The sequence below is a fragment of the Oryza glaberrima genome, chromosome 9 (genome assembly GCF_000147395.1).
Source record: "Oryza glaberrima chromosome 9, OglaRS2, whole genome shotgun sequence".
NCBI classification, from domain to species: domain Eukaryota; kingdom Viridiplantae; phylum Streptophyta; class Magnoliopsida; order Poales; family Poaceae; genus Oryza; species Oryza glaberrima.
In genome coordinates this window covers 15954518-15968710 of record NC_068334.1, presented here as the reverse complement: position 1 = coordinate 15968710, position 14193 = coordinate 15954518, and the positions used below count along the sequence as shown (strand labels likewise).

Here is a 14193-nt window from a genome sequence, read left to right as displayed (position 1 = left end):
GCATCATTCTCGTCAGCCGGTCAGTTATAATCTTCAATTAACGTATTCCCAGAGTGATCCAGTCTTATTTTTTCCAGTTCTTATCACGCAGGAAATTACAGGACACAATATCTGCTGCAATTTGATTGTGATGTTGTTGAATTAAGATTTAGGAACATTAATTGGTTTGAGCTATCTAGCTAGGCAGAAATTTGGGGTCGACAAGGACAACTAGTGATGATCATTGCGTTGATCTTTCTGTCTTCCAGAGATTACCAAAGCATCGATCAATGTCAACGCATGTGCTCGTCAGTTTCACGAACAGAGTCATCGATTGCTCCAAGTCTGCAGACTGTACACCAAATTGATCTCATCAACGACATGAACCTTGGATTCTACCTCAAGTGGAGGCGCTAAGCTAGCATGCATCCTTCTGAAACCATCATAGGCATCGACATTTGACGTACCAATGTTCATCATTGTACTCGATCAAGACAACATATGATTAGTAGTACTGCTGCAATTACATATCTGAAGATTTTTCTGAAAATGCAAGGTCAGTATGCAGCGCACTAGTAAACTGCAGTCTGCAGAAGAACACACATGGAACATAAATCCCAGAGAGAAAACGATCTGGCGCCTTGAAGTGGTGCAACTTGTGGTAGTAGTTTTTCGCCGTGTAAATGGCATCGTCGATCAATTCACAGCTGCTGCGTGAGCGAAGTAATGAGGCTAGCTATAGCCGTGTCCCTGCTTAAATGCGTCGGCAGTTACGTTCATGTCCTCCGGTCCTCCCCTTGTTCTGATTGTCAGAGTGACAGTGCTCACGTTTACTACCACCCTGAACCCAGTGAATACTAGCATTATTGCTACGTACAGTACTAGCATAGTACCACGATGCAGTGCTTCACAAATCACAATATGCATGCACGTACAGTTTCTGAATTTCATCTCCAAGATCTGCATGCATGGCTGTTGATATAAGTTTTCAGAGAAGAACACCTGCAGCAATTAAATCCGTGCAATGCATGGGTGTGATATCATTTTCATGTAAACATAGTTAAGAACTTGATGAGATCGAGATTTGATGCCAATGCAGAAATGCAAGGTGTTGAGGTGCATAAAACTGCAGGGTAGCAGTTGATTCAGAGTCAGTGAGAACTGAGAAAATGAGAAGCTCGCAGCATGCGTTTCCCCGCATGAGCAGCATGCCTGACACACATATACACTGCTCACTGTCTACAAAAACACATATACACTATATAGAGTAACTGGTCCTTAGCTATCCAGGGTTTCCTTCTAGATAGAACCAAAACCTTGGATTCTTGATGAGCAAACCTAGATCTTTGTTAAACTTTGCTTGTTCATATGCTGATAAAACAAAGCAAGAGCTACTCCAGTTACAGCTAAAAGCAAATGAAAATTTCCGGGTTAATACTTAATACACAAGAACAAGAACTGGAGGTGATAAACATATAACATACCAGTGCACCACACTCGGATGAGAAACATATTGTGCAGATGCTGGTTAAAGGGATTGAAGCCTGGTCCGAGATCACCAAGCATCCTGTGCCTCCATGAATGAACATTTTGCACAATGTGGAGACCTTGAACCAGACAACAATCCCCTTAACCTAACTTCAGCCTGGACATGCCATGCACTCCAAAACAAGAACTCCTATCAAAATCAAACTGATTCAGAGATGCCAAGATGGAGTCCACCATGGACAGTGGGGAAGAGGAAGAAGAAGAAGAAGACACGCCAAGAGAGGTAGCTACTGATCGAGCCATCAGTGCAGTAGAGCGCTGGTGTTTTTGAAGAGGGAGAGGAGGGCAGTTGGCGCAGCTCCTTGGGATGGGCCGCGCGAGCTGAATTGCCATTTATTGAGGGGCTAGCTTACCAATTACCATTGGGCACGAGCTGCTTTGATGGCTGCTGCAAATGGGACTTTTATGACCTGTGGTGTACTGGTACAGCGTGTGAGAGGGAGGAGGACAGTGTATGTTCATACCTTCAGACTCAGTCATGTGTGGAGTGCAGAGGGGGGAGCTGGTGATAGCATTACACTCGAGTCACAAATATGTGGGGTTTTTGGCCATCTTCGTAATTGTCCCTGTCACAAATACTAGATATGGACCTGTTTGGTTGGTTGGATGCCTAGGCAAAATAGGAGAGGAGAGGAGGATTATTTGGATGGAGCAACTTAGCTAGAAACGATTGATTCTTTTGGAAATTCAGAAAATTATAGATTGAACGTGCCACATCCAACCCGAATCCTTTATATTTTGGAACGGAGGATTATAAACATAACAAATAGCTTAGAAAAAGTGGTTCAAATTAATCATTTTATTAGAAGCGTGGCATAAATAATCTTAGTCCAATAATCCATTTGGAACATGGTTATATGACAAACATTTTGATTAGTGCCATACATTCACCGGTTGGCACAAAAACTAAGCCCAATTTGTATCTGCATAGTTATTCCCTCCATCCCAAAATATAATCACTTATCGAGCTTTTTCAAAGATTAGGGAGAGAGGTGAAATTAAATTGGAATGGTTGTTGGTTGATACTACTAGGAAGTAGTTTGCAAAATTATATGAGAGATCATTGCCATTTGCTGAGACGAGGAAGTAAATGGAGAAGTTGCTATATTCAAGCATGCAGTTTAAATGCTAGGAGTTGCTATATTTTGATAGGGAGTGAGTACAAATTTTTGCTAAACATGTGTATGTATGATTTCCGAGCCCTAAAAATGGCATACTCCCTCCGTTTCAAAATGTTTGATACCGTTGACTTTTTAGTACGTGTTTGACCATTCGTCTTATTCAAAAAATTTAAGAAATTATTTATTATTTTCATATCATTTGATTCATTGTTAAATATACTTTCATGTACACATATGGTTTTACATATTTCACAATTTTTTTTAATAAGACGAATGGTCAAACATGTGCTAAAAAGTCAACGGTGTCAAACATTTTAAAACGGAGGGAGTACTACTTAAGCAACAAAGTCTAGCAAGTTGAGACATTCAGTACTACGAATCTGGACAAGCTCCTAGTCTAGATCCGTAGCACTCGAATGTGTCACATCCAACTGAAATCTTTTATATTTTGGTACGGTGGGAGTAGTATTTTGATTAACTCTTTCTTATAAACAAATCGATCATCTATCAGGTTTCATCCGCATCCGGTCTTAAAAAAAACATGCCTTAGCCGAAGCTATTTGTCTAAGATCTACTTCCTTCGACTCGTATTAAGTTAATATAGTACGAGATGTGACGTTGCATATTACCACAAATCTAGACAGGATATGTCAGATCTCGTACTAGATTAACTTAATATGGAATGGAGGAAGTAGCAAGCGTGGCTATAAAGTTTATAAAAACCCTTAAAACTTCCATCAATTTATAATGCCAATAGAATTAATAATATTTGAAGCATTTAGGTAGCAATATATATTTAGGTTTCCCTTTACAAACTTTCATTTGATGGTAGTAGGAAAATGAATTTTGGTCACACCAAAATTTTGGAGACGTGGCAAGGGTTTTTTTTTTTGTCACACCATGGTGAATGGGGTGGCACTTTGTTGCACACGCTGACAACTCACCAACATATCTACTAGCTTTTTTTTTTGTTCTAAATGTTTAAATTTTAATTTTACCAAAATGCCTCATTTTACAAAATTGAATTTGTCCAGAGCCAGAGGTACGCCCATGTGAGCAGTCATTTGTGTCCTGCTCAGCCAGGCTGTGAATGGACCGAGCTGGAGGCCCTGCCATTATCTTTGACGTGGTAGAACCTCATTGGTTGCAGCAATTATGGAGTCATGATGCGGTAGTGATTGAGATGGAGAGGAACAGGAACGCAGCAAAAGCTGATATCTCGATAAACGGGAGCATCACAGCTCTCCATGTACTACGCATTCAAGACTATACAGTACGGGGATGGTTGGAGTAGTTCCGCATGGGTCTTTCTTTTTTTTTCCCTTCATTTTGTTTAAACCGTTTAGAGCAAGTATAATAGTAGAGTATTAACCAGCTATAAATATATTTAAATGAGATAAAAGATGAGAGAGAAGAGCAATAGACTACAGATCGGTAGCCAGCTGCAGTACAGACTTCAAAACGCAATATGTGTATGACATGTGAGACCATATATTAATAGTATAGTAAGCAAATATTGTATGAATTAGCTATTAGATTAGCTATAAATGAATTAGAGCTAGTAGTGGGCTATACTATTAAACTTGCTCTTATGTGATGATGCATGATGCACTTGCAGAGTTCAACTAAAGTTGAACGAGAAAGAAAAATGCTAATAGCAACATAAACATAAAACAGATGGTGAAAATAGACAAAACAAAAATTAAGTTTACATTTTATATGGCGTATGATGCACAGGAATAAACTGCGTCAAAAACTTAGTACATGAATAGACAAACAAAGAAGAGTATGGAGAAGATACCCTTACCCCTGCATTCCAAATGACAGTATAACATTTATACTACATTCGTTCCTAATTAAGTACTGCACTTCCGTAAGTACTGCACTTCCACTATTTTAAAGGCAAATTACCGGAGCAGAAAAATAACTTAAATGCCATTTATTAAATGAGCGATGGTTGGAACGGCGGGGATGATTGGTACTAAGATAGAAAGAAATTAAAATGATGAGTGGTTGGATTAAAAAAAATTAGAAATATAGTACTAGTACACTTGTGAGTAAATTGTAATAGCGGTATATAAAGTTGTTAGATATGTGCAATCTAGTGCATGAACTTATAAAATATTTATTTTGGTGTACGAACTTATTTGGTGCATGCGATCAAGACCAAAATCACTTGACAAGGATAATCTTGCTGATTTTGTTGTTGATTTGAATGCTATGTAAACATGTGTCTCAGAAAAATATCACATAGATAAAGATCTGTTTAGCAATACATATAATTAGGTATATTGATTGCATAAAGAAAGTTCGGGCCTGTTCACTTTGATGCTATTTTCAACCTTACCAAATTTTGGTAAAGTTGGAAAAGTGGCTATTTGCTACCAAATTTTGGTAACTATATAGGAAATCCTGCCAAAATTTTGATAAGTTGCTAAAATTTTGGCATTTTTGACATTACCAAAATTTGGTAAGATTGAAAAATGGCATCAAAGTGAAGTGAACATGACCGAAGTGTGAGCCGTACATGGCCGTTGTATGCTCGGTTGCCCCGTTCCAAAATACATGGGCCTTTTGGGGGTGAAGTGTGAACCATGCATGGGCCGCTGTGTGCTCGGCCTGCTCCGGCCCATCATTTACTGGGCCGGTTTACCCGCCCACGTCGCCACGAGCGGCGAACCACCAACCCAAAATCCGGCGACTTCGCAGCAGCCGGGGGGACGAGGAGAGGAGAGAGAGCGGGGAGGCGTCTCAAAACGCCACCGCCGCGCGCGCCCTAAAACCCCAGCAACCAACCTCTCGTCTCCGCTTCGCCCTCCTCCGGCCGCCCGTGCAGGCGGTGCAGCCTCCCCTCCCCCGTCTCCTCCCCACCTCGGGGGGAAACGGGGCCCCGCGGTGGTGAGTCTCTTTCGATCTCTGCTGTTCAAATCGAGCCCCTCTCGAGCTGGTAGTATCCCCCCCGCGCCGCCTTCCCGTGTTCCGGGCGGATTTGCTTGTGTGGGTTGTTTCTTTTGCTTTTTAGGTTCTTGATTAGACTTCTTGATCTGGGAACTGTGCACTTGATGCTTCGTGGAGGTGCCGGGAGCCGTATGTGGGGTAGTCTCTCCTCAAATTTAGGTTTTGGAATTCGGTTATGCCCCTGATGGCAATGGCACGCCCAAGTTTTACCACGTGACGTTCCCTGTACCAAAATTATTATAGGTCGTGCTCTGTTAGTGCAAAGGTAAAGATTTGGAAAATTTTTGGACATATATTTTTTGACAGAAAATGATCTTGTTGTGTGCAAACGTTTGTAAACTGTTCATAAAAACTTACATGTCACGGGTTATGAGTTCAATTGAATGAACTATCTTGTTGATACACACCCTTCCAATCAAAGTTAGGATTGATGGACTGATAGACTTAATATTTCATTGCTTCTTGTATCTAGATGCTATATGCCTGCCAGTTGGTATTTAGAACCTTGATTGCTATGTTTCTGTATTTCTGGCAATGTTGATGATAGTGCAGATTTTTTTAGTGAAGTCATGGTATTGCAAATCTGCAATTATGCTGAAGAATTTTCTAGAAGTTCTGGTTGCTGGCAACTTTACATCACCATCAGTGTTTTCTGTGCATATATGGGCCTGTTTATTTTGATGTCATTTTCAACCATACCATTTTTTTTTGGCAAAGTTGCCAAAAAATGCGTTTAGTTTGTTGCCAAATTTGGTCAATACATAAGAAATCCTGCCAAAATTTATTTTGGCAATATTGCCATCTTGCCAAAATTTTGGAATTGCTAAAACTTGGTAAGGTTTATTTTGGCTACAAACTGAACAGGCCCTATGATTTCGGACGTACCGTTATCTCTTGATGGGAGGGTTTGCCCACATCTTATAATTGGTCTGGCTGTTGAAATGCCACTTGTTTTGCAGTACCAATGACAAGCATCAAAGCTATCCATTTTCTTTGCCATTAGGATCATCATAATTTGTTTTTTTTAATCTTTGTGGTTGAAAAAGAAAACCATGTATCTCTGGCATAAACAGATCAATTATCTCTGATATTATGTCCAGTTGTCTGTTTGATCTGACTGTTTCCATCTGGTGTCCAGTAGGAATTGTGCTAAATTAAATCAAAGGTTCAAAGTTTAGCAGTAACTTTTGTTCCCATAGAATTTGTCATCACCATATGATGAATTTGTCAATGAGTGAATATTGAACGCATGATTTATGTGATGGGTCGATTAGCTAGAATCAGACTGCATTGTTTCCAATGCACACTGATAAAACTGTAGCAGCAGTTGACATCAAGCATGTGATTTGTTATCTTTTGACCGTCGAGCAGGCTTATAATGTATTCATTTTTAGAGATAAGGAGAGTGAACAAGGAAATTATCTGAAGTAGAGTCGGCTAATGGATACAAATGTATTGACCCCCTCCAGACCAACTTCAGATCAATATACAGTTAGATAAGCCCCTTTTGTTTTTTTAATTCTGTGATGTGGACAGTATGAAATTATGTAATTATCTTTTGACAGACTCAAAATCTTATATTCTGAATGTATGCATCTTGCAGCTATTACCAAGATGACTAAAAGTATAAGGGGCAAGAAATGTTCATCTCGTCAGCTCAGATCACATAATCGGAGGCTCTTCAGCCAATGCAATTTCAAGAGAGTTGCTAACAAGGAATTGGCAGCAACAGAGAAATGTGCGTGGAAAGATTCAATCTGTCCAGTTTGCTTGGAATGCCCACATAATGCTGTCCTACTTTGTTCGTCTCATGATAAAGGTTGTCGTCCATATATATGTGCAACCAATTACCACCATTCAAACTGTCTTGATCAACTCATAGATTCACGGAGAAGCTCAAAAGATTGTGAGGACCTAGACTCCATAGAGCTTACATGCCCCCTTTGCCGTGGTGAGGTTAAGGGATATACATTGGTTGAACCTGCTCGGGAACAGTTGAACCAAAACAAGAGGAGCTGTATGCAAGATGGTTGCTCATACATGGGTAGTTATGGAGAGCTCTGCAAGCATGTAAGAAAGAAGCATCCTTCAGTGAAGCCTCATTCTGTGGACCCTGTACATACTTACAGATGGAGGCGACTTTTATTCCGGAGTTCACTGCAAGATATGATCTGTGCAACGAGTTCACCAATGGTGCGGAGGGTTTTGTATGTTATGTTGCAGTTTGAGGAGTTGATGGCATCTGTTTGGCACGAAGGTCCTCATGGTGCTATGCAAATCAATGAAATGAACTTGGCTGATCCATGATCTCAACCTCACTGAAATGTGAGAATATCTTATGCTGTTCTCGCAATGGGGTCAGTGATTTGAGCCATGCTGATCCATCATGTGTGACCTGACACAGAAAGATATAGCTTTTTTAGTTTTCTGTTCTTGAGGGAATATTTGTCACCATCTTCAGAAGAAACAGATCCTATCCTATGCTGCCATGAATTCAAGAAACCTGGCCAAATTGTGGGTGGAATGTGGAATGGCGTTGAAGGCTTTTGTTGATACTATCTCATTGTAGCCCCCCTTTGTGTCGTGTGATGAATTGATCCTGTGCATCCCTTTTGCACTGTATTGACATTACATTCTGTTCGGAAATGCAGAGTTCACTTGCTCCTGTATGTTTTATTGTTCCTACCTCCTCAGAAGGTACCCATATATGTTTGTTGTTTATGTCGCGTGACAGATTGGTGTATACTGAAGATGAAATTTGCTTAAAGGCCTCACCGCCAAGCTACGCGTGGCAAATAATTATTCGGGACAGATAATTATTGTACTGGTCTCTCCGATCGGTTTGTCGAGATGGTTTAGATTAGCACGAAGAATATGCTTTCTGATCTGAAATAGTTCCATCAGATGGTCGCTGTGCAGTTCTACAGGCAGTCAAGCAACACTTGCACTTCGAATTTCGACGCACCAGTTCACGTAAATGGCAAGGCCTTTAGAGTTTAGAGGAACTTTGGAGGAAATGAATCGTTTCATACGAAAATCCTGTAAAACTCCTGCGTTCCAAGAGGAGACCTAAACTTCGTTGATCCTCCCAACGTTCGGATCACTATCAGAATCGTCCTGTAGCTGTGCAGTGTGGCGCCAATGGCAATTGCAAGCTTGGAGTTGGAGGAAGCATCAAACACATAAGTCAGGACTAACATAACTTCCAGTCAATATGATGAAAGTTCAGGGGATCAAACCGTAAGACGAGTGAAATGACGGTTCAACTAATCAAAGGAGTGAAACTAAGCTAAAGAATATGAGCTCGAGCAAAAACGCAAACACTAGTCATGCACTCAGACACGTCATGATCTGCAGAATATTTAGCGCAAACGAAGTTCCGCGTGCAAAGAAGGGATTTTAAAAGAATCATTCGGTTCAAAATCAATTCAGATATTCACTGGTACGCACATGCAACACCAATGATATAGCCTTGTAGCATTAAGGATGATCCAGCTAGGTTCATATATATCATAATATCAATACCTGCACAACTGCATAAGCATGTCAACGGCTGCCGGCCGCATGTCATACTCTCACTGGAACCAAATGGGACAACTTGACAATCATCAGTCCAGGAAACTATTGGTCTGGACAAGTGACAAAGTTTACAGCATAAATATCAAACCAAGGTTTCTCTCCAAGGTTAACTTAAAAATGATTGTTAAACTCAGGGAGGTATATATGCTCTTCACACAAATCATAAGTTTAGATGATGATAGAGACATCACATTTGGTAAATCATATCTCCCCCTCAAAACCATGTCTGAATCATGGTAGCCCTATAATGTGTTGATAAAGCATACACCAATTTTTTGTTATCAAGTAAAGATAGAGGATGTAATTCACCGTCCTTCTGATTTGTTGAGGTACCTCTGAACTGCTTAATGCATATGGCTTCACCAATTACTTGAAAGGAATTTGTAATATCTCCACTAATAATATGTACTCCTTTTCTACTCGTTGAAGTTTCAATTGTACTAGAAAATCGCTACCAAGTCAAATAGTGGTTTTGCCATTAATGCAAGTCAAAAGCTGAATGAAGAGACATAACAAAAAGGTAAATGCATTTAGTTGTAATTAAGAAAACAAAAACATACTGTATTATTTAACTTAATGCCGTGTTAACATCTGGCCTTGGTTGCGAAACACGCTACTCCAATTTGCTGATGTGATTGAGAAACCAAAAGAGAAGGTAAACATATTTTAACTGCGATTAAGAAAAAAAACACACGGTAACAGATGACCTTTTTGCAGGTGTGAACCAAACATCTGCTTCTGATACATAACATCATAATTCAGTTAGCCGATTTGATTGAAAAGGTTAACACACAGAAAGATTGAAAAAAAACACTAACAAAGATGCATTGGCGCACATTTAAACAAACAACAGAAATGTTATAGTATATAGCACAAAGTTAGCACCTAAGCATCATAAAATACATTGGTTCAGAATAACAAGGAGAACACCATAACTTGTTCTATCCCTAACTTTTGACTGAGGAATGTGCAACCTTGTCCATAAAGGTAAGTAATTAACCACAGAGATTCTATCTAGAAAAGAAAAAGACACTAATTTCCCCCTTTTAACAATGCACTACTCACCAGATATCACCCATGGACTCAGTCAGCCATCTCCAGGGCATCAAGCACCATACTCAGTGTGTCCTTCATCAGGTCCATCCGACGCAACTGCTGTCTCATCTCAGTCAGCCTGAACTTCCGCAGCTTTTCCTCCATCACCTGTGCTTTCGATCCTTCAAGCAACTCAAACGCCTTCTTGAACACTGCTCCAGTTGGATGTTGGCTGGACAGCTCCTCAACTGTTTCCCACAGGTAAGGATATACATCCTTCCCTTTCTCAAACTCACTCCTCCCTCTCACAATGGCATTCACAGCACCAATCCCAGTCCCATTGCCATTTGCCATAGTGACTGGCACCGATCTCTGATTCTTGCGGTGACGGTTATCCCGCCCACTCTCCATATCATCATCGCTCTCTCTGCCATATTGCTCCTCTTCGCTCTCACCAGCATCAGCATTATCATACCCACTTCCTCCTCCCTCACCAGCAGTACTCATTGTCCCCCAGACCTTCTTGGCAAGCTGGTAGATATTGTGGTCATGCGGAGTGGGGAATACTTCCTTCCCAGTCTTGGCGCGTGTTGCGAGCATCTGATACTTCTGCTTGAGGCGCCGGACCTTGTCACTGAGCTGTGTAGTTGATACCTTAGCACTGAGCTGGCCACGGATGTAGCTGTGGAGCTTTCCAATGTCTTGCGTTGAGCCAGGGAGCACCCCACGCTTGGTGCGGTACGTGATGAGGCCGCGGAGGATGACGAGCTCGTCAGCTTGGCTCCAGACACGCGACGGGCGCTTCGAGTGCTCCGCGGAGGAGGCCACGGCGGCGCTGCGGGGGCGCTTGGCGCGCGGCTCGGAGCCGCCCGCGGAGCGGCGGGGCGGCGGGTCCATGGGGCGGGAGCTGATGGGCTTGATGGCGGCGGCCTCGGCGCGGGAGGGGCGCGGGGGCGGGAGCGGCGAGGTGTTGCCGTCGTCGGAGTCGGCGCCGGCGCCGGCGCCAGCGGCGGCGGCCTGGTCGGCGTAGGCGTCGGACGCCAGGGGCAGCGCGGAGTCCTCGGAGTCGGAGTTGACCTCGATGGAGCGCGGCCCGCTGGGGTTGCCGGCGGCCCTGGGCGAGTCGGAGGCGGCGCCGGAGGCGGCGCCGGAGTCGGATCCGGCGGCGGAGGCGGGGGCGGCGACCGCGGAGGGAGGCGCGGCGGCGGACTTAGGGTTAGGGTTGGCGGGCGGCGGCGTCTTGGACGGGGACGGCGACGACCCGTGCCCGCGGGCCGCCTCCGCCGACGCCTCCGCGTCGGAGCCCTCGGAGGCCGATCCCCCCGCCGCCGCGTCGGCCTCCTCGGCGGGGCGCTTCGGTGCCATGCGGAGCAGGTTCTGGTTGGGTTGGGTGGGGAAGAGCGGGTTCCGTCTTCCGCTGCGGCTGCGCTGCGCTTCGCTGTGCTGTTCAGCGACTCCGACTCGCGCTTTTGTTATCTGTTTCCGTGCGTTTTTTTTTTTTTTATGGGAAGCGCGGCGCGGCGGCAGCGGCAGCGGCAGCAGCAGAGAGCTTCGGGTAGGGGTGGCCGGGTGGGGCGTTCGATTGGCAAGCGCCAAGCGAGGTGGTGGCGTGGCGTGGTGGTGGGTGGGTGGGTGGGTGGGGGTGGACTAGTGTAGTAGTGTGGATGCCGGCGCTACGTGCCAAGTCTCCAGGGTGCAGTTTAGAGTGAGGGAGTCCTAACCAAAAGGGGTGTTTGTTGTTAGCTTGCCCGGTGTACCGCGTTCAGTGGTGGCGTTCAAATATGCGTGACCACTGACGATCGAGTTCAGTGTCAGCTTTGTTTTTTTTTCTTTTGCTTAAAAAATTAGATGAAGACAATTAGCAAGCGTTTTATTGTACTCTCCGGTTTACCATCATCGAGCACAAGTTTTACAATTTAGCATCATACGAATTTGAGTAATTTAGATAAAACTATACGTACTTTAACCAAATTATTGTAAAACTATAGGTTTAAAAATGTGTATCACATAACAACAAATTTAAGTCATCATATCACGAAACTATAGATTTAGTAATGAAGTTATCAAATAACTAGATATTTTAGAATTTATATCCATAACACTATTGAGATTACAAAAGTTATACTTCTGTGAATTGATGTAAATATGTAGTTTTGTGAAAAAAAATGTGTTGTTAAATCTGCAATTTTGTGATACACTTTCTTATACCTATAGTTTTGTTATAGATAAATCAAAGTACCTACGTTTTGTGATCTTTACGATTTTTTTTTTACTAGTGGACTAGTAACTAGCGTACTATGGTTAGATAGATTCCAAACTAAGAGAGTTGCTCTTTCTCATAAGTCGTTCCATGGTGCGTCCTCCATTCGTGTTCTCGCCGATGCCCCTCCAGTCCCTTCCTCTATTCCGACGTCCTCGCCAATGACAAGAGGGGAGAAGACATGCCTCTTTCTCGATAATGGTTTATTCAGAATAAGGTCTCGAGCAGTTTGACATCTAATAAATAGTAGATTAGAATTCTCCTAGTTTGTTTTTAGAGATGGGACTATCCAGAGTTGTTTCTTTACCTCTTTGTTGATGGCCCCTACAATTGCGTGGTTTTGATGAAGATCTATGAAGTCTTATTTGTCGACTTGCCGATGATCCAACCAACAGCGCCAGCTTAGAACATGGGTCATCAATTTGTTTGGTGATGTCGGCTTGGAGCTATCAAAAGGAGCAAAAATGATGAACGATGCTCGTTCAAATACCTTTGCTCGGGATTCAAATCATCTGACGTAGTCGAAGTTACGTCAGAGGGAAGTAGCAGCGAGATGGACCACACGATCTGCATCGGGCCGTCAGTGAACTTAGCTACAACGAATGGGCTCACCTGGCCCACTGCAACAAAATCCGGCCCAGGAATAGCCTTGCTGTCGATTGCCGCGTTCGCCCACGGCTGCCGTAATTTGAAAAATATACTGTTCATTCAATTTTTTCTCAGGAATATTCAGGATGCAAAAACTTGTGCAGAAATATACCATCATTGTCATACTTCCGTTGCGCGAAAATGACGTGGGGATTACGTCGCGGGCAGTATCGCGCGGCGAAAGCACGAGACTGCACGGTCTCGCGCGACAACGGCGCGAGACCGTGCGGTCTCGCGGAAAGAAAGAGCGAGACCGAACGGTCTCGCAGAAGCAATCAGCGACACTGTCAAATGGGATCCATTTGATTAGTGATTAATTACTTAATTAACAATTAACTAATAATAACTAGTGACTAATTATCATTAGTGATTAACTAATTGTTATTTAATCACTAATCAGGATAATTAACCACTAATTAAATCGGCAAGACACGGTATCGCTCTCTGCTTGAGCGATAGCGTTGGTTGCTTGTTCGGTATCGCTGTTTCCTTGAGCGAGACCGCGTGGTCTCATGCCGGAACCGTGCAAGACCGCGCGGTCTCGCACTTTCACTGTGCGATACCGGTCGCGACGTCATCTTCATGTCAATTTCGCGCAATGGTTGTGCGAGACCGATGGTATATTTGTGCAAAATATTTTACATCCCGAATATTTCTAATAAAAAATTGAATGAATAGTATATTTTCAAATTTAATTCTGCTCCCGTCGCTGCTTGGTTATATGGAGGGAAAAATTGGCGCGACACAATAGACGAGGGAAAAAAAGGCGCCCTTTCGGCTGTTGCTCTGAGCAGGACGATGCAGACGATGAACCAAGGCGCAGCGACGATGCAGATGATGCACTTCGATAGTGAGTAAGTTTCAATTGGTTGCCTCTCTTCTACTGTATCCCACTTGAACGCCTTGTTATAATTGATCAACCTCTTGTTATCAGGTTTCCTTTGATCAAGCTTTCTTCTTTTCACATGGAAGAAATATCTAAGTGAAGATACATTTAAATCTCTGCTGTCAAAATTGTGAGATGGAAGAAGAAAGGTATGTCAAACAACTTCATGCTTATCTTTG

At 43.0% G+C, this 14193-nt stretch overlaps 2 protein-coding genes across 2 annotated transcripts; one reads left to right on the top strand and one right to left on the bottom strand.

Annotated features, from left to right (window-relative positions):
* Nucleotides 1–5352: 5352 nt before the first annotated feature.
* Nucleotides 5353–8275, top strand: LOC127784979 (uncharacterized). Its single transcript, XM_052312409.1, has 2 exons — nt 5353–5546; nt 7210–8275. The coding sequence occupies exon 2, from the start codon at nt 7221–7223 to the stop codon at nt 7911–7913; it is 693 nt and encodes a 230-aa protein (XP_052168369.1). The 5' UTR covers nt 5353–5546; nt 7210–7220; the 3' UTR covers nt 7914–8275.
* A 327-nt stretch (nt 8276–8602) lies between these two features.
* On the bottom strand, nt 8603–11824 carry LOC127784978 (STOREKEEPER protein-like). The gene has a single exon (XM_052312408.1). The coding sequence runs from the start codon at nt 11583–11585 to the stop codon at nt 10269–10271; it is 1317 nt and encodes a 438-aa protein (XP_052168368.1). The 5' UTR covers nt 11586–11824; the 3' UTR covers nt 8603–10268.
* Between the last annotated feature and the right edge of the window lie 2369 nt (nt 11825–14193).